The sequence below is a fragment of the Bos mutus genome, chromosome 9, assembly GCF_027580195.1.
Source record: "Bos mutus isolate GX-2022 chromosome 9, NWIPB_WYAK_1.1, whole genome shotgun sequence".
Lineage (NCBI taxonomy): Eukaryota > Metazoa > Chordata > Mammalia > Artiodactyla > Bovidae > Bos > Bos mutus.
Genome location: NC_091625.1, coordinates 45,007,627 through 45,028,454, shown reverse-complemented (window position 1 = coordinate 45,028,454; position 20,828 = coordinate 45,007,627). Strand labels below are relative to the sequence as shown.

The 20,828-nt window shown below is 40.5% G+C and overlaps 1 protein-coding gene across 3 annotated transcripts in view; it reads right to left on the bottom strand.

Moving 5' to 3' along the window:
* The window catches only part of POPDC1 (popeye domain cAMP effector 1), a 50,745-nt gene that overhangs the window by 14,011 nt on the left and 15,906 nt on the right, over nucleotides 1-20,828 (bottom strand). For all 3 annotated transcript variants that reach the window (XM_070376540.1, XM_070376538.1, XM_070376539.1), the window contains 3 exons: nucleotides 20,121-20,229; nucleotides 9,931-10,098; nucleotides 8,879-9,020 (listed from right to left, as the gene is read on the bottom strand). In XM_070376540.1, coding sequence (XP_070232641.1) covers nucleotides 8,879-9,020; nucleotides 9,931-10,098; nucleotides 20,121-20,229 — 419 coding nt within the window. The remainder of the gene's footprint in view (nucleotides 1-8,878; nucleotides 9,021-9,930; nucleotides 10,099-20,120; nucleotides 20,230-20,828) is intronic.

The window sequence follows — 20,828 nt, the reverse complement described above, 5'->3', positions numbered from 1 at the left end:
CATTGAGGTCATAAGATTATTTCAGATTGTAGAAACTGAGTTTGGATGGAAGTTTTCTGAACAATAATACTGAAGAGTAGGTATGCCTTTAGACCTAATTTCCTTAAAGGGACTCAGCACCACTGAGGGACTCAGCAAAGAATTATACAAATTATGGCAAATGGGGAGGATTAGGAGGCTAGTGGCTCTCAAGAGGAGATTCTCAGATCAATTCCTGGCTTCTCAGATGGGTGGTCGGGGCCCTGAGAGGCCGGGCAACAGGTGTGAGTAGTCAAGGAATAGCCTGAGTCCTCTCCTGCACTAAAGAGAAAGCTTTAGGGTTGCAGAGCTGGTGGATAAGCTCAAGGGAACAGGAAAGGCAGTTCAAGGATGACAGCTGTGTAGCAGAGCCAGAGAATCACCAGTTTGGGGTGAGGTAGGAGGGTAAGAGGCTTCATGAGGAAGGTCTGAGACAAAGGGGACATGGAACTGATGGCCGGGGAGAATAAGGATGTGAGACCAAAAAGGTAAGGATAAGGAAAAAGAGAGGCCACTAGAGATACCCATGAAAACAAAAAGCAGTAGGAAAAGGCATGGCTCAAATATCAAATAACTACTCAGACTTAAAGAAGAAATGAAATGATTCACCCAAAGCAAAAAGCCACTAGCAGATATTGGGGATCTGGTGAATAGGATGGTCCTGACAGCTAGGCATAAAAAAAACTTTAAAGGAAAAAAGGAGAGGCATGGCAGGAAGTAAACTACTGTGGCATTATTTGTGTTTTTACAAAAGGAGAATCCATTTGAACTTATCAGAAACAGCCTCCTTTGAACAGATCAAGAATCATGATGACATTGGAACCCAAAGAAAGCAATGTAGTCACAGCCCACTATTCTGAATAAAGCATAATGTCAATATTATTCATTTGCTTTAAACTTTATAAAATAAGCCATGGATGAAGCAAGGAAGACCTAACTACAATTGGCAGAGAGAATAATCATATTTAATACCTTTTAAACCATGAACTTCCAGATGTTCAAGCTGGTTTTAGAAAAGGCAGAGGAACCAGAGATCAAATTGCCAACATCTGCTGGATCATCGAAAAAGTAGGAGAGTTCCATAAAAACATCTACTTCTGCTTTATTGACTATGCCAAAGCCTTTGTGTGGATCACAATAAACTGTGGAAAATTCTGAAAGAGATGGGAATACCAGACCACATGATCTGCCTCTTGAGAAATCTGTATGCAGTTCAGGAAGCAACAGTTAGAACTGGACATGGAACAACAGACTGGTTCCAAATAGGAAAAGGAGTACGCCAAGGCTGTATATCGTCACCCTGCTTATTTAAGTTCTATGCAAAGTACATCATGAGAAATGCTGGGCTGGAAGAAGCACAAGCTGGAATCAAGATTGCCAGGAAAAACATCAATAACCTCAGATATGCAGATGACACTACCCTTATGGCAGAAAGTGAAGAGGAACTAAAAAGCCTCTTAATGAAAGTAAAAGAGGAGAGTGAAAAAGTTGGCTTAAAGCTCAACATTCAGAAAACTAAGATCATGGCATCTGGTCCCATCACTTCATGGCAAATAGATGGGGAAACAGTGTCAGACTTTATTTTTGGGGGCTCCAAAATCACTGCAGATGGTGAGTGTAGCCATGAAATTAAAAGACGCTTACTCCTTGGAAGGAAAGTTATGACCAACCTAGATAGCATATTCAAAAGCAGAGACATTATTTTGCCAACAAAGGTCCATCTAGTCAAGGCTATGGTTTTTCCAGTGGTCATGTATGGATGTCAGAGTTAGTCTGTAAAGAAAGCTGAGCGCCGAAGAATTGATGCTTTTGAACTGTGGTGTTGGAGAAGACTCTTGAGAGTCCCTTGGACTGCAAGGAGATCCAGCCAGTCCATCCTAAAGGAGATCAGTCCTGGGTGTTCACTGGAAGGACTGATGCTGAAGCTGAAACTCCAATTCTTTGGCCGCCTCATGCAAAGAGCTGACTCATTGGAAAAAAACCTGATGCTGGGAGGGATTAGGGGCAGGAGGAGAAGGGGACGACAGAGGATGAGATGGCTGGATGGCATCACCGACTCGATGGACATGAGTTTGGGTAAACTCCGGGAGTTGGTGATGGACAGGGAGGCCTGGCGTGCTGCGATTCATGAGGTCACAAAGAGTCAGACACGACTGAGCGACTGAACTGAAACTGAAGTGTACATTTAAAAAATGGATAAGATGGGTAATTTGTGTGTTACATGTATTTTACCACATTAAAAAACAATTCAGCAGAAACCAACACAACATTGTGAAGCAATTTTCATCCAATTAAAAAAACATAAAAACTTCTGTGCAGCAAAGGAAACTATAAACAAGATGAAAAGACAGCACTCAGAATGGGAGAAAATAATTGCAAAGGAAGCAACTGACAAAGGATTAATCTCCCAAAATATGTAAGCAGCTCATGTAGCTCAACATCAGAAAAACAGCCCAATCAAAAAATGGGCAGAAGATCTAAACTGACATTTCTCCAATTAAGACAACAGATGGCCAATAAACACACGAAAAGATGTTCAATATCGCTCATTATCAAAGAAATGCAAATCAAAACTACAAAGAGGTATCATCTCACACCAATCAGAATGGCCATAATCAAAAAGTCTACAACATTATATGCTGGAGAGGGTGTGGAGAAAAGGGAACCCATTGCACTTTTGGTGAGAATGTAAATTGATACAGCCACTAGGGAGAACATTATGGAGATTCCTTAAAAAAACTAGGAATAAAACTACCATATGATGGAGCAGTCCAGCTACTGGGCATATACCCTGAGAAACCACAATTCAAAAAGACACAAGTACCCACCTCAACATTTGCTGCAGCACTATTTACAATCAGATCAGATCAGATCAGTCGCTCAGTCGTGTCCAACTCTTTGCGACCCCATGAATCGCAGCACGCCAGGCCTCCCTGTCCAACACCAACTCCTGGAGTTCACTGAGACTCGGGTCCATCGAGTCAACGATGCCATCCAGCCATCTCATCCTCTGTCGTCCCCTTCTCCTCTTGCCCCCAATCCCTCCCAGCATCAGAGTCTTTTCCAATGAGCCAGGACATAAAAGCAACCTAGATGTCCAATGACAGATGAATGGATAAAGAAATCGTGGTACATACATACAGTGGAATATAACTCAGCCATAAAAAGGAACGAACTGGAGTCAGTTGTAGTGAGTTGGATGAACCTAGAGCCTGTTACACAGAGTGAAGTAAGTCAGAAAAACAAATATTGTGTATTAATGCATATTTATATGGAATCTAGAAAAATGGTACTGATGAACCTATTTGCAGGGGAGGAATGGAGATGCAGACATAGAGAATGGACTTTTGGACCCAGTGCAGGAAAGGGGGTGGGATGAATTGAAAAGCATTGATATATATATACACTACCATGTGTAAAACATGTTGAGAAGTTGCTATATAACACAGGGAGCCTGGCCTGGTGCTCTGTGATAACACAGAGGGGTGGGATGGGCTAAGAGGGAAGCTCAAGAGGGAGGAGATATATATATATGTATAAAATGTTGACTAATTTGCATTGTTGTATGGCAGAAACCAACACAATGTTGTAAAGCAGTTTTCCTCCAATTAAAAAATAAATAAGAAAAAAGAAGGAATAGAAATATGTTCTCAGCCTTGATTGTTGAAAAGTTAAAGAAGAGACAGGAGTTTGAAGGTAGAAGGGGAAAGAATAAGTAACTGTAGGGAAGCTAATGTCCTCACCTTAGAAGTGCTTCAGAGAGAAAGGACTTCCCGGGTGGCTCAGATGGTAAAGTGTCTGCCTACAATGAGGGAGACCCGGGTTCAATCCCTTGGTCGGGAAGATCCCCTGGAGAAGGAAATGGCAACCCACTCCAGTACTCTTGCCTGGAAAATCCCATGGATGGAAGAGCCTGGTAGGTAGGCCCCAGTCCATGGGGTCGCAAAGAGTCGGACATGACTGAGCGACTTTCTTTCTTTCTTTCTTTCTTTTCAAAGAGAAAAAGGAATAGAGGTTTATATGTATTATTTAATGTTATAAATGTAAACAATAAAGGGATAAAAACTAGTCATATTTTATACCGAGCAGAAGCGTGAAGGGAAGTTAAAAGTGAGCTAAGTTAGGTTAGAAGATAAAGGTTAGGAGGATAAATCAATAAATAACAGCACACTATTTAGCATTTTGGACAAAAATTGTTCCAATATGATTGCTCTTAAAGACTGGTTAGGTGGGAAGGGGTCAGTTCTTTTCATTGAAAAAAAAATTTTTATTATTTGATAACTGTATATTAACTTGATAATTTTAATTTTATTTTATTAAAAGACTGAAAGTACACAGCCCAATAAAATTCTTTTACAGTCATTTCACAGATGAGAACATGCTGGGTGAGGAGAGAGGCCGTTTAAAGAACTGGTGAGGGCCGGGGCCCTGGAGACGGTCCCGCAGCCAGGAGGAGCTTGTGCGCTAAGGTCCCAGAGGAGATGAATGGCATATTCCTTGCCATGAAAAGGGGGAAATACAACACTTACCTTGTGAAGGTAAGTGAAGATGAAATGAGAACATGTATGACAGTGGTCAGGATATGTCAGTGGCTGCAACAGGGGCTGAATATTCCCAAACAAGTTTACACTCATGCACGGGTATTTGTAAGGTCAGAGGCAAAGCAAGACCTTGGAACCAATTCAGTACTTCTTAGTTTCAGGGCTGGCGAGCGGCCCTGAGCAGGTTATTTAACCTCCCTAAGCTGCATTCTGCTCATCTACGAAGTGGGGGCACTGCTTTTCACTAGCCCTTCTGGTGGGTCCGAGAACAGTTCTTAGGCTCATCTCCGGGTCCCTGCTGCCTTTCCACCTTCCCTATAATCCTGTTTGTAAGCCTACAGTTGTTCACAGGGGAAATGAAATACAAATTGGATTGAAAAGATTATTTCATGAAACTCAGAAGATGGAATTGGTTTTTTGTATATTTCCAGGTAAAGAAATATATAAGAGAGCTGAGGGAAATTTTATTATGTCAGATAAGCTGCCTAGTCTTAGCAGACAAGAATACTAACCAGATGCAAATGAACTCAGCTTAGCACAGATCTGTACCCCTAGGTCGGGCTTCCCTGGTGGCTCAGATGGTAAAGAATACACCTGCAATGAGGAGACCTGGGTTTGACCCCTGGGTTGGGAAGATCCCCTGGAGAAGGGAAAGGCTATCCAGTCCAGTATTCTGGCCTGGAGAATTCCATGGACTACAGTCCATGGGGTCCCAAAGAGTCGGATACGACTGAGTGATTTTCACTTTCACTTTTCCCTAGGTCATATGAAATTAGTAGACTGTCCAGAGCTCCTTCTTGACATTAACAACAACAACAAAATACTTGAAAAGGCTTTTTTGGTCAGGAAGAAATATCTCTTAACTATTCCATAGTCTGTTAAAGAAATTTTAATTATAATTTCTGAAAAACATGGTTTAAATTAGCAAAATCTTTCAAAGATGAGTCTAACAGGCTGGATCACCTACACTGACTCAGCATTTTTAAAAAACAAACAATAGGTTATTTAACTCCAATTAACTAAAATAAAGTTCTCAACTTGCAAAGAAACATTGTATGTCCACCTGTTGCCATGACAATGCCTGTGCTCAGCACCACTTATCATGATGGAATTGCCAAGGACAGTCAGTCTGCATGCGTGTTTTATATACTACGTGTAGGGAGCTAAACCTGTAAGGAGGGGAAGATAGAGATGACAAGGCACCTCGATGAGCACCTTGGTCCAGGAGCAGAGAGAAGAAAGCTTATACCTATATAAGGGCATTAAATCCTCCTCACACATCCTGGACGTCCTGTCTCACAATCACACTTCCAAACATGGAACTCAAGCAAATGAAGCAACAGGAGAGCAAAAAAGAATTAAACAGCTTTAAGAGCTGTGTTGTGATTCTGCCATCACTGTCTTCCCTCAGTCACGAGTGGCAGTGACCCAAACAGCAGCTGCTCCTTCAGTGTCCAGAGTAAGGAGGACCCAGCAGCACCTGTGTGCACGTGACAAAGAAAGAAAGCAGCCTCTATCGTAGCCAGAGGTTGGGGGAACTATCTGTTAGCACTGTGTCGTCTAGTGAGAGCTAAGATACCTCTCTTCCATGCAGACTGCAGTGAAATTAACTGTGATTATGTTTAGAGAGTACCTGAAAAAATAGTAATTGCTATTGTCAATAAATGTGTGTTCCCTTCTTTCCACTAGCATTCATGAAGCTGTTACTTACTTTTGCTGAGTCCAGCTGCCCTGGCTGCCCCCATGTGTACATCAAAAATCCAGAATAATCAGAGCTTAGGCATTTGTTTTGGGGACCTCACATGCTCAAAGTGTGCTGAATTTTGTTATTTCAGCCTGACAGTCCTAAGGGATTGGTTTTGTATTCTCTGTTTTACAAGGAATGTAAATTGGATAAGTTGATGCCCTATTGATGGGTTGGGCAAAAGAAAAACAAAAACAGCCTTCCGTAGTTCTGGGACAAAATCTAAGAAAAAGTAAGAACTAACCAATTTTTAATGAATCACATGGTAGGATGAATAATTCATAATTAATATCAGTGTTGTGCTCAAATACTAATGTCTTCCATTAAGCTGCAGAGGTGAAACTGAGAAACTCAGAATGAGGACTGTTAAAAGGAAGCAGGGATGAAGGTCCATCTGCTGTGCAGTTCACACACACACACACACACTCAAAACTATGCATATATGTGGCTCTATGCATTTACATCATAAGTGTAAGAGCTTGTATAATAAACCTGAGGCTAAAATATATATTTAATAATTAAATAAACAACATAAGCAGGCTGTACACATTTTCAGTACAGCAAAGTGCAACTGAACAAGGGAACTGAGAAGGAAAGCTGCACCCTGTCCCCCAGGACTGCCAGCCTCTTCAGACATGGACGTTTCAATTACCCATGCAGGAAACAGCCATTTGGATTAAACTCACAATTCACTATAAGGAAGAGGGAAGGAAACAGACCAGGAATTGTGCCCTGACAATCTGATATGACAGCTCATGTCAGATTAGAAAGATCATGCAATTTATTCCAAGTCATACAACTAATAATTATTAGAGCAAGGACCCCGGTCTGTATGCACAAGATGTGTGATCTATCCACAAGATACCCAGAAATCTAGGCTTCTGGAGGCAAGTATAGTACAGATGTTAATCTTGAAAAACTGTTCTCATTCTGTTTAAACAACATACCCTAGAGAATGTTTTCTTTTCTAAAATGTTAAAATGTCCAAAGGACTTCCCTGGTGGCTCAGACGGTAAAGAATTTGCCTGCAATGCAGAAAAACCAGGTTTGATCCCTGGATTGGGAAGATCCCTTGGATAAGGAAATGGCAACCCAGTCCAGTATTCTTGCCTGGAGAATCCCCATGGCCAGAGGAGCCTGGTGGGCTACAGTCCATAGGGTCACAAAGAGTCAGACATGAATGAGCAATGAACACTTTCACTTTCAAAATGTCCAAAAGCTTTAGATTATACAATAAAATACTACAGAAAAACCAAGCTGATTTTAAGAAAATGAATGGCTGTCCCATATACTGCTTGTTCTCAGGGCTTCCTCAGCAATACTGTAGAACTATAAAAACTACAAAAAAGGCCATTCTACAGGAAGAATAATCACATACAATATTTCAGTGTAATTCCCCTTCTGCTGGCCTTTCTTAGAAATCACTGTACAAGTAATTAAGATGGGTCCATTGGAAAATGCTTATTAATGATCACCAAAATGTTTCAATAAGGCAGTAATACATCTGACATGCTAGTAGATTCAGAGTTTGGTCAACCTCAGTTGTACTTTCAAAAAGTTACTTTGGAATAAAATATAGCCATTTCCAGGTTCTCATCTGTATTATTTCTGAAATCTCCTTTAGGCCCATAATGCACTTCTGTGCCTAGTCTTTGCTTTGACACTTACACCAATTACATGGCCTTGTCAATTCCAGCAATACTGTGCAATACTTAAAATCCTTAATCCATTTTCTCTAAAGCATCCAAAGTTACAAGACCATTTACATACCTGTTTAGGATTGTTGAATGTGTATCTGATGTGTATCTGGATGTTCTTAAAGTTACTTTGGTTTTACATATGATTGCAAAGATGAATGGTTTTTAGTTCATGCACTGAGAGAATCTGCCTGTCTGCTATTTCCCATGAATTGGTTCAACATTCTTACACTGCCATTATTGGAATAATTCTTATTATAAAATAATTTTAAGTATTAACATTAAGCATCTCTTGAAATAATTCTGTTTCATCTTATTAACCTCAACATCTGTGTCATTAGTGCTATTTAAAATGTGTTAAAGCAATCTAAGCTATAGCAGAATCTGGAAAAACTTGCCTTTTGGTGAATGAGGGGACTCACAGTGGAGCTGAGAGGCCTCCTTCATCTTCGGGAAAGTTCTGTTAACTGATCACCTGTTAACTCTAGGTGGTCACATTGAGATAACCAGCTGGCAGTATAACCTCCAGCTGTTGCTTCCCACCATTTTAAACACTGGGTGTAGTTTCCACAAAAATCATGAAAACAAGAAGACCATGCCCAGAAAGCCATATGGACTGTTTCATACTATTCCACTCAATAGTTTGAGAAAAGTATATGGCAAAACAAGTGGACAACTTCTGAAATGGAAATAGGAGTTCTAGAGTTAGATTTTAACTGATGGGCAATAGAGAAAAAAAGCTAGAAAAAGTGATTATTTTTATTGTTACCTTTAGGTTGTCAAATAATTTCAACTTGAAAAGTTACTTTCCTGATCAAAGTTGTCATTTGTCCTTTTCTAGCAACATCCATCAGAATCCCAGGGTGGGGATAACTTACGAAGAGAGGATACGCTGGAGGTGCCCCGAAGAAACTGGTGTAAGCCTTCTTCGTCTTCGCTGGAGCTGACTATACTGTTCCTCATTTCTAGCATGGACAACTGAGTGCAAAGGCTGAGCTGGTGGTCCAACTTTTTGATCTTCTGTAAAGCAAAGTTTTAAGATTTCTGAGTGCTACGGGACTTATATCATAGCTTTCCTGTAAGTAGCATTTACTTTTCCTTGAAATAAAGAACTGTTGGTACATAGTCCCAAATAAATAGTAGCTATAATTTTTTATTATAAGCTATTACTGCAAATACATTATAAAAATTTAATATACTCACTGGACTACTTATTAATCTGAAAAATGCTAAGCACCAACCTAATTTGATAACAGCCTAGACAAGATAACTTGCAGAGTGCACACACCCATACTCATAGTCCCTGGGGAACAATACTTATGGAAACAATGTTTTGCAAGTTCTCTTCTGTACTCATTTAAATTTCTTTCTCATCAAACATGGGGAAATGAAGATCAAATTGTTGAAGATCCATACAGCTCTGAAATGCCTAACTGAATGGCCACAGGCTTCCATCCTATACCTCTCTTGTCACTTATGGGTTTTCTGGAAAAGGACCTGATCAGTAGGATGTGCAAGACTGGAAGACACGGGGTTAAAATGCCAACCGCCTGCTTGCTGGGATTGATCAGTATTTATCAGTCTGCCCTGCCTCCCCTGGCCTACACACATCGCCCTTAGTCCTCCGTCTTCTTTAGATTCCTTGAAAGACATATTATGAAGAGGACAGCACATCCTCACTACACATGAGGTGTCTGACATGCGCAGACACCTCACTAGGTCATGGGAAATATAATAATTACATGGTATTTTCTTACTCTTGAGAAATGATCCCCCGAAGGGTCTCTCAATTATAAGCATCCCCACTTCATTTAACAAAGAACTAATTCATGATTAGTTAATGAAGATTCAGGAACCTATACACTGCATAAAGGAGGGATACCTCACTCTACATATTTAACAAAGTAAAAGGACTCAGAAAAATACGTACTTTATCGTTTAAGGTGGGATCATTCAATGAGTAGAGCTTGTTTGTAATGTCTTTTCCTATTAGATACCTAAATATTTCATACAGAAAAGGCTCTGATTCCAGAAAGTACGTTAATCTTTCTCTTGACCAGCATAAAAATCTGCAATTATCATCTGCAATAATGGTGACCTGCCAAAGAAACAGAAAGAAAAATGTATATGAATTATGATGTCAGTAATGTGGGACAAGGGAAGAGTGGAATAATTGAGTGGATATTATTGTAGCAATGTTTATCATATAAGTTAAAATAGGATTCATAAACATAAGCTTCTATAAATATAACATTATATTTAAAATCAAGCAGTCTGTACACTGGGCTTCCCAGTGTAGGAACCCGCTTGCAGTGCAGGAGACATAAGAGATGGAGGTTCAATCCCCAGGTCAGGAAGATCCCCTGGAGGAGGGCATGGCAACCATTCCAGTATTCTTGCCTGGAGAATCCTCATGGACAGAGGAGTCTGGTGGGCTATGGTCATTGGGTTGTAGGAAGTCGGACATGACCAAAGCAACTGAGTGCAATCGGCAGACTAAATGAAAATAAAGTCTTCAGGTTTTGTTGTTCTGTTTTGTGAGGTCTGGTGATAGAAGATTGGCCTCCATGTCAATAGCACTGCTAGAGTGTACTAGACTGATGTCCCAATTGGGTGTTCAGGATGGCTAAATATTTCTTTATACCTGGATTATTATACTAGAGAATGAAAAAATGAACTCATGTGAATTGATTTTAGGACCCAGATTGTCATTGATGAACAAGGCTAGTAGGGCTCCTTTTTGGTTCCTTCTGTCATAGGTATTTCTCGTGTGTGGACTACCAAGGGTAGCACAATGGGGACACGCAGAGAAGCCCCAGCCAGCTCAGAACTGGGAAGCATACTATTTCCTTTAGTGTCATTACATAAGCAAGTGGGAGAGCATTGTAATTGCACTGTGCAGAGCTCAAATATTCCGTAAAGAAATCCTCTCTCCAGAACGAGGAGCTCGTCCTCACATGCCCTTCCTCCCATGCAGGTCCTTCCCTCAGCTTCACATGGCATGCCTATCACTGAACTCCAGCTCATCTGTGGACCATTCTCTCTCCTGAGCACCCTGAGGGCAGGGACTGCATCTTCATACTGAGTGCCTGGCTTTCAACACAGAGTGGTGCTCAGTGCAGATTTACTGATGAAGGAATTAACAGATGAACACAAATACTTAAGGCAAAAAGTGTTTTTATATCTTTAACATTAAACCCAATGCCTTTCCAAGTGGGAGATTAATAAAAGTTTTCAAAATTGACATGAAGTCATATCTGGGCTCAGAGCAAATGTTTCCAAAGGAGCTCTTTACCCTTTGTTAGTCAGAACTAAATGTATTTCAGATGACAAGAAAACCCAGCTTCTCTCCTTGTGTCAGTGGCTGAAATCTGATCCTTAGTAACTCAGAGGGTTTGACTACAAAAGATGGGTCAGTGTTCCCAGGAAAATAAAACTGTACTTATTTATCATGTTAAATAATGTTAAAATATTACATTAAATAATATTAAATAATAAATCCACCAAACCAAATACATTGGCATTTAAGAAACACATCAGCAGCTCTATGGTTCCATAAAATGCTAAATTCCATTTATTCTTTCAATATACATTGTTAGGCTAGTAATTTATGCCAGACCCAGTTCAAGGCACTGAGGTTATCACGGTGAACAAGAAAACAAGATACCTGCCCTGTGATGCTTACATTAGTGGAGGAAGCTGATAATAAAGAAATGTGACAATCTCAGGTGGCAGTAAGTGTTTTGATAAATTACAGGACAGGAAAAAATGGAAGAGAATGACTAGGAAATTCCAGGTACACATAATGTCCTTCCTTTAAGAATGTATTGCATTTTGAAACTTTTAAGGTGCTTTTATATCTATCATGTAAGCAGATCCTTAAAACTGCCTTTGAGATAAGACAGATAACATTATTCCTCATTTTCCAGATGCCAAATAAGCACCAAAAAATTTATATATGGACACATGTTAATGAACAGTGGAATGAGTGCTTCTGACTTCCAGCCCAGACATGTTTTCCCACCAGGTGGGAAATCCAATATGTTCTAGATTCATCAAGACAACCACCGAGAAAGCCATTTGGTGAAGTAAGCATAAGGCTGACTCACCATCGAGAATCCTCTGTGTAAAGAACAACTGAACATACTGTCATAAAGCCTACATTCTAGTGGAGCAAGCTGGTAGTAAGTAAGGATACGCGACCAAGAACAAAAAGATTTATAGGAAAAGAAATATAAGATCAAGAGACATAGAAGCCTGTCCTTAGGAGTTCCCAGAAACAGTAGGAGATGAGTATGTAAACAAAAGGCGACTGAATAATATTCTCAAGGAGGGAGTATTTTCAGAGAACGTGAGCACCGGGCATTCAGGATGACCCAGTCCTGCACCCAAGCATTGAAGAAAGGGTTAGAAGAGTTGAAGTCCCTTCATTCTGCAAAGACGTCATCCATGCCTTTGGAAGATACAATTCATGCACAGTGGGGGAAGAAGTAAAGGAGGAGTTGGAAATCATCCAGGAAAAGAAGAAGCCATTGCACAGGTGATGTATTGCACATGCATTTAACTTTTATTCAACCATTTTAATGACCTCAGGTTTTCCATGAGGTGAAAATACTTTTAATATGATATTATAGTTTGCTCAGAACCATTGCTTAGAACTATTTTTAAAAATTGAAGTTTAGTTGATTTAGTGTTTCAAGTATATAGCAAAGGGATTTGTTTATACATATATATGTCTCCTTTTTCAGATTCTTTTTCATTATAGGTTATTATAAGATTGAATACTGTTCCTTGTGGCATCAAATCGGGAAAGGAGTACATCAAGGCTGTATATTGTCACCCTGCTTATTTAATTTATATGCAGAGTACATCAAGCAAAATGCTGGACTGGATGAAGCACAACCTGGAATCAAGATTTCCAGGAGAAATATCAATAACCTCAGATATGCAGATGACACCACCCTTATGGCAGAAAGTGAAGAGGAACTAAAAAGCCTCTTGATGAAAGTGAAAGAGGAGAGTGAAAAAGTTGGCTTAAAACTCAACATTCAGAAAACTAAGATCATGGCATCTGGTCCCATCACTTCATGGCAAATAGATGGGGAAACAGTGGAAACAGTGGCTGACTTTATTTTTTTGGGCTCCAAAATCACTGCAGATGGTGATTGCAGCCATGAAATTAAAAGACGCTTGGTCCTTGAAAGAAAAGTTATGACCAACCTAGATAGTATATTAAAAAGCAGAGACATTACTTTGCCAACAAAGGTTCATTTAGTCAAAGCTATGGTTTTTCCAGTAGTCATGTATGGATGTGAGAGTTGGACTATAAAGAAAGCTGAGTGCCGAAGAATTGATGCTTTTGAACTGTGGTGTTGGAGAAGACTTGAGAGTCCCTTAGACTGCAAGGAGATCCAACCAGTCCATTCTAAAGGAGATCAGTCCTGAATACTCACTGGAAGGACTGATGCTGAAGTTGAAAGTCCAATACTTTGGCCAGCTGATAGGAAGAACTGACTCATTTGAAAAGACCCTGATGCTAGAGAAGATTGAAGGCAGGAGGAGAAGGGGACAACAGAGGATGAGATGGTTGGATGGCAGAACCAACTCAATGGGCATGAGTTTGAGTGAACTCCGGGAGTTGGTGATGGACAGGGAGGTCTGGTGTGCTACAGTCCATGGGGTTGCAAAGAGTCAGATGTGACTGAGCAACTGAAGTGAACTTCTGCTATATAGCAAAGTGATTCGGTTATACATATATACATTCTTTTTTAATATTCCTTTCCATTATTGTTTATCATAGGAGTTGAATATAGTTCCCTGTGCAATACAGTAGGGCCTTGTTGTTTAAACATTCTATACTTAATACCTTACATCTGCTAACCTGAAACGCCCACTTTACCCCTCTCTAACTCCCACCTCTATGGCAACCATAAATCTGTTTTCTATGCCTGTGAGTCTGTTTGTTTTGTAGATAGGTTCATTTGCGCCATATTTTAGGTTCCACATATAAGTGACATCATATGGTATTTGTCTTTGTCTTTCTGACTTACTTTACTTAGTTTGATAATCACTAGTTCCATTTCAGTTCACTTCAGTCGCTCAGTTGTGTCCAACTCTTTTCAACCCCATGAACCGCAGTACGCTAGGCCTCCCTGTCCATCACCAACTCCCAGAGTCCACTCAAACCCATGTCCATTGTGTCGGTGATGCCATCCAACCATCTCATCCTCTCTTGTCCCCTTCTCCTCCTGCCCTCAGTCTTTCCCAGCATCAGGGTCTTTTCAAATGAGTCAGCTCTCTGCATCAGGTGGCCAAAGTATTGGAGTTTCAGCTTCAACATCAGTCCTTCCAATGAGCACCCAGGACTGATCTCCTTTAGGATGGACTGGGTGGATCTCCTTGCAGTCCGTGGGACTCCTAAGAGTCTTCTCCAACACCACAGTTCAAGAGCATCAATTCTTCGGCACTCAGCTTTCTTCACAGTCCAACTCTCACATCCATACATGACCACTGGAAAAACCATAGCCTTGACTAGATGGACCTTTGTTGGCAAAGTAATGTCTCTGCTTTTTAATATGCTGTCTAGGTTGGTCATAACTTTCCTTCCAAGGAGTAAGCGTCTTTTAATTTCATGGCTGCAATCGCCATCTACAGTTATTATGGAGCCCAGAAAAATAAAGTCAGCCACTGTTTCCAGTTTCCCCATCTATTTGCCATGAAGTGATGGGACCAGATGCCTTGATCTTCGTTTTCTGAATGTTGAACTTTAAGCCAACTTTTACACTCTCTTCTTTCACTTTCATCAAGAGGCTCTTTAGTTCCTCTTCACTTTCTGCCATAAGGGTGGTGTCATCTGCATATCTGAGGTTATTGATATTTCTCCCAGCAATCTGGATTCCAGCTTGTGCTTCTTCCAGCCCAGCATTTCTCATGATGTACTCTGCATAGAACTTAAATAAGCAGGGTGACAATATACAGCCTTGACGTACTCCTTTTCCTATTTGGAACCAGTCTGTTGTTCCATGTCCAGTTCTAACTGTTGCTTCCTGACATGTATACAGGTTTCTCAAGAGGCAGTTCAGGTGGCCTGGTATTCCCATCTCTTTCAGAATTTTCCACAGTTTACTGTGATCTGCACTAGTTCCATTTATGTTGCTCAAATGACTAATATTCGATAATATGTATGTACTACATCTTGATCCATCCATCTGTTGATGGACATTTAGGTTTCTTCTATGTCTTGCTGCTGCTGCTGCTAAGTCGCTTCAATCGTGTCTGACTCTGTGTGACCCCATAGACAGCAGCCCACCAGGCTCCCCCATCCCTGGGATTCTCTAGGCAAGAATACTGGAGTGGGTTGCCATTTCTTTCTCCAATGCATTAAAGTGAAAAGTGCAAGTGAAGTTGCTCAGTCGTGTCTGACTCCTAGCGACCCCATGGACTGCAGCCCATCCATGGGACTTTCCAGGCAAGAGTATTGGAGTGGGTTGCCATTGCCTTCTCCGATGTCTTAGCTATTGTAAATAGTGCTGCAATAAACAATGGGGTGCTTGTATCTTTTTGACTTATAGCTCTGTATGGACATATGCCCAGGAGGTGGATTGCTGGATCATATGGTAATTCTATATTTAGTTTTCTGAGGAACCTCCATACTGTTTTATATGGTGGCTGCACCAACTTACATTCCCACCAACAGTGTAGGAGGGTTCTCTCTTCTCCACACCCTCTCCAGGCCATTCTGACCAGTGTGAGATGGTACCTCATTGTAGTTTTGATTTGCATTTCTCTAATAATTAGTGATGTTGAACATCTATTCTTGTGCCTATTTGCTATCTGTATTTCTTCTTTGGAGAAATGTCTGTTTAGGTCTTCTGCTCATTTTTTCATTGGACTTTTTGTTGTTGTCAAGTTGTATGAGCTATTTGTATATTTTGGAAATTAAGCCCTTGTCGGCTGCATCGTTTGCCAATATTTTCTCCCATTCTGTAGGTTGTCTTTTCATTTTGTTGATGGTTTTCTTTGCTGTGCAAAAGCGTGTAAATTAGGCCCCATTTGTTTGTTTTGTTCTAATTTCTATTGCCTTGGGAGACTGACCTAAGAAAACATTGGTATGATTTATGTCAGATAATGTTTTGCCTATGTTCTCTTCTAAGAGTTTTATGGTATTATGTCTTATGTTTAAGTCCCTAAGCCATTTTGAGTTTATCTTTGTGTGGGTGAGAGGGTGTATTCTAACTTCATTGATTTACATGTGACTAAGCAACCATTTTTTATTGATGGTTGAAAACTACTTTAAACCTGTTTAAATTATTATTCATATAATAAGCTATTCGTGCATGCTAAGCCACTTCAGTTGTGTCCAACTCCTTGTGATCCTTCAGACCATAGCCCCCCTGGCTCCTCTGTCCATGGGATTCTCCAGGCAAGAATACTGGAGTGGATTGCCATGTCCTCCTCCAGGGGATCTTCCAACCCAGGGATGGAACCTGATTCGTATGTCTCTTGCATTGACAGGAGGGTTCTTAACCACTAGCAATACCTGGGAAGTTGAGTCTTCCAAGTCAAGGTCAAGCATTTAGTTGGAAGCAGGCAGTTAGCATATTGACTGAGGTCACTTCACTCGATAACTAATGCTTCATTTCTGTCAAATAGACAGTTTTACATAATGATTTCCTGTCACAGCAGCCAAGTGAAACATATCTTTAACGAGGAATTTTTTGAAGCACCTAGGAATTCTTAAAACTTCCATAAAATACATTGCTTTTTAGATTATTGGGGTATCTCGGCAGTGCCATGCTTGAGTTCTTGTGAAGAATTTTACAGAAGAAATAAAAGCCTACACAGTAGTGGAAGACAAAAGAATTTCTCTCAAGTAGAGAATGAGACAAAGCATTTGTAACCAGGTTTGCTGCAATTACTCAAGGTGCTGGATTAGTCCCAAACCAATCTTACACCCTCACTTAATGAAAACACCTTATCAAGAACCAGGGTGTCGGAGGGAAATGCTGAATGTGCTAGCATGGGAAATGGCAGTCTGACATTATGACTGACTGACTGTCCTCAGGGGAGAATTTATTATTTTCTTTGTGTACTACACAACATTTCACACATGAAAATGTCCCAGAAGTGGTCCATTCAGCTAATTTTTATTGAGTTCTCATCTGCACTAAAACACAGCAGAGCCAAGGCTGGCAGATTAAATTACTTTGCAACTTAACCCAAAGATTTACTTAACACTAAGAGAAGGTTTTATTTAAAAGCAGTTAAAACTCAGTGTTCCTTTATTTCACCAGAGCCTGGACATCTGCCTCCAAGACATTCTTTTTCCCTTAAAGTCAATAAAGGTTTGTTTTTCAAGCTTCACAGCACAGGATGTGCTATCGATTATGGGAAGGCAACAGCGGGAAGTAGAACCCAAAAGAAAAATGAAAATGGCAAAGCTCACTGAGATGAAATAACTGTACAAAGAAGAAATAAGACACAAAACACTACTTCTGCCTTTTGTGATATTGATACTCAAGATTCTCCCAAGAGTTCTCAGCAGCAGCCTGTGTCTGTAGGTCCTAGCGGAGTACCAAGGGAGCAGCTGGATGTTTAGAGTTGGTATGTCAGCTCTGTCACTGCCTGTCATCATAATTACTGCACGTTCCTGAATGACATTCACTGTGTGATCTCAAGGGACAGCCACCAATTCTACTGGCTTCCTTTCCTCCTTTCATCCTACTGCTGAATTCACTAGCACCCCTACCAAAGAATGAATTTAAAGAAGCAAAAATGCGAAGGAAGCAGCGCCTTGTCAGAACACTTATAACTCTCCAGAGTTAGAGAAAAATGAAATTAGCAGGTAAAAGTGTATGTGGGTGCAGAAGTCTGGCCACTGACAATTTCAAGTGTCCTCTGCCATTGGCATAGAGAGCGAAAAGCTGATCCTGGGAGCACATGATGGTTTTCATCTGGGAACTCGCTTCAGGAAGAGGCAATATACTCCTACACAGATGTGCAACAGCTATTTTTACTCTTGAGTATCCGCCAATAGGAACATTTGGTGAACAATCAAAACAGAATCTCTCCCGAGGGCTTACTCTGATGGGAGTCTTCTCCAACTGTACGGGACTTAGGCTCGATGATGCCAGAGCAGTTTTTATCCATTGATCAATCAGCCACACCAGACTGTATGCAGAGAAAAGCTAACTAGTGCTTGGGGAGGCTGAACCAATATCTTTCACCCAGTTAGGGTACCTTGAGTTTGGTCATGTTTTTAGAAACATGAGAAGCAAATCAATCATGAGGACTATTTCTCAAATGCCAAATCCCAATCCCTGAGAAGTGTGATGAGGGGTAGAAATTCCTTTGTATGTTAATTTAATTACACATATAATTTGAAGTCCGGTGTTAAAGACAGTACATGCTATGTCCCAGGGGCTACAAGCTGCTGGAAACGCAGGAGGTTCAGTCCCCTTCTCTTCCCCAAATGCTGGTCTCTTCAGGTTCCTATGAAACAGTTATTGTGTAAAATCACTTGCTACTATAAACAGAAATAGATGCAACAGATAAATGTTGGGCTTTGGAAGAAGAAATTGGAAGCAGGTCAGAGGAAAAGAGGGAGAGAGGAAAGAAGTGGCCCTGGACCAGTTTATAGACGGTGGTGATTAAAGATACTGTAAGAATAAATCTCAGTGCAGAGCTGACCCCAGAAAAACCCAAGGGAGTGTGTAAGTTAGAGGAGGCAGGATGTAGGTTCTGCTTTTTCCTCCTGTATCTTTAGCTCAGCAAGCCTGGGGACAGCATTGCAGCCAGGTAGTAAATTTATATGAGACCCTCTAGTAAATGCACATAACTTTAACACGTTGTGTGGTTATTCAGGCAGGGTAGGAGCACGGCAGGCCTGAAACCATTGTAAATCCACTTAACTAGTGTCTGTGAATGTCCCTTTGTATCTCCATGTGGCATCCCCAAGAGTGTGGCATCTCAACATGAGACTCAACAATAAGACTTTGTCACCAAGAAACACTGATTTTTCCTCTGTCAGGTGGTAGCATCCCCTTCTATTCCATTTCCCGCCTAAATGTTTACATTTACCCTCCTGTCAGTAATGCCTAATGGGGCTCCCGTTCATAAGAAACCCTATTCTCAGGATACTTCCTTACTGCTGTTTAGCTAGAGGCTCAGGCTAAGGAAACTCTCATCCATTTTCTTGGTTACTTTCCTGACAATACTGAGGGGAATAAAATAGAGGACAGCTGGACATTTACAGGAAGAATCAGAACAAAGTATCACATAATGGAGCATTTTCATTTTTTTTAAAGATATTAAAAGAGTCAGGCTGAGTACTTCAAATTATTCTAACTGTAAAGAACTTCATTCTTTGCCCTTAAATATATTTATTACATTTAAAAGAGTATAGTGGTTAAATTTTTTTTTCATGAGGATTAACAAAGTAGGTTCTCTAGGGCAAAATCAATTTCCTGCTTTTCCACAGTAAAAGTAACCAATTACATGTTTTAAGTACACTGATTATCCATGACTGAACTTTTCCTTTTTTTTTTTTAATAACAAAAGCATTAGATGTTCTCTATGGGAAAAATATAAAAATTCAACTAAACAAAAAGGAAGATAACAAAGCAATCAAACTTTCAGAAATATGTGTTAACATAATAGCTAAATCAGGATATATCTTTCTAGATCTCTTCTTGGGTACCTATACACACCACTTTCAGTTTAACAAGGAACTTCCCTGATGGTCCAGTAGTTAGGAATCTGCCTGCCAGAGCAAGGGACACAGATTTGATCCCTGGTTCAGGAAGATCCCACATGCTACAAAACAACTAAGCCCTTACCACAAGAGAAGCCACCACAATAAGAAGCCTACACATACACTGAAGGGTAACTCCCATTCTCTGCAGCTAGACAAAAGCCCACATGCAGCAATTAAGACCCAGGACTGCCAAAAATAATTTTTTTTTAATTTTTGCAAAAAATGGGATCATACTATATATACCATATGGTAATCTCTTTTTTCAATAAATCATGGCCACTTTTCCATCCATATCCTTTGGATTTTGAATACGACATTAATTGAATAAGACATTCAATCTTCTTTAAAATCATGCCAAAACATACCTGGAATTTTTCACCTTTGTGCATCTGGGTTGATCTAAATTCAGGAGAATCTATAAAGGCACAGGGGTAAATGTTATGCAGAAAATGTCCTCGATAGGAAACCTTCATTCTGATAACAGAAATTAGTGTTAATAAATGCATAATAATTCACACATAACATGACAAGCCTTAAAATCTCCATAATCTTTATGGGTTTTTTTATTTTGTAAAAACTTAAACACCCCACAGGAGACTGACTTAATTAAAAAGCACTTCCCGGGGCACACGTATAAGTTTCAAAATGAGTTTCACTAACAACAAGGGGAAAAAAGTGTCCATATTGAAGCAGACATGTCTAATTTCATGAGTGTCTGGCTGCTGCTGCTGCTGCTGCTAAGTCACTTCAGTCGTGTCCGACTCTATGCAACCCCATAGACGGCAGCCCACCAGGCTCCCTTGTCCCTGGGATTCTCCAGGCAAGAACACTGGAGTGGGTTGTCCTTTCCTTCTCCAATGCATGAAAGTGAAAAGTGAAAGTGAAGTCGCTCAGTCATGTCTGACTCTTAGTGACCCCATAGACCGCAGCCCACCAGGCTCCTCCATCCATGGGATTTTCCAGGCAAGAGTACTGGAGTGGGGTGCCATTGCCTTGTCCGAGTGTCTAGCTGGAATGACCACATAATTCATTATTCAAACTGGTACACTTCTGAGAGAGAACAGACAATGCTG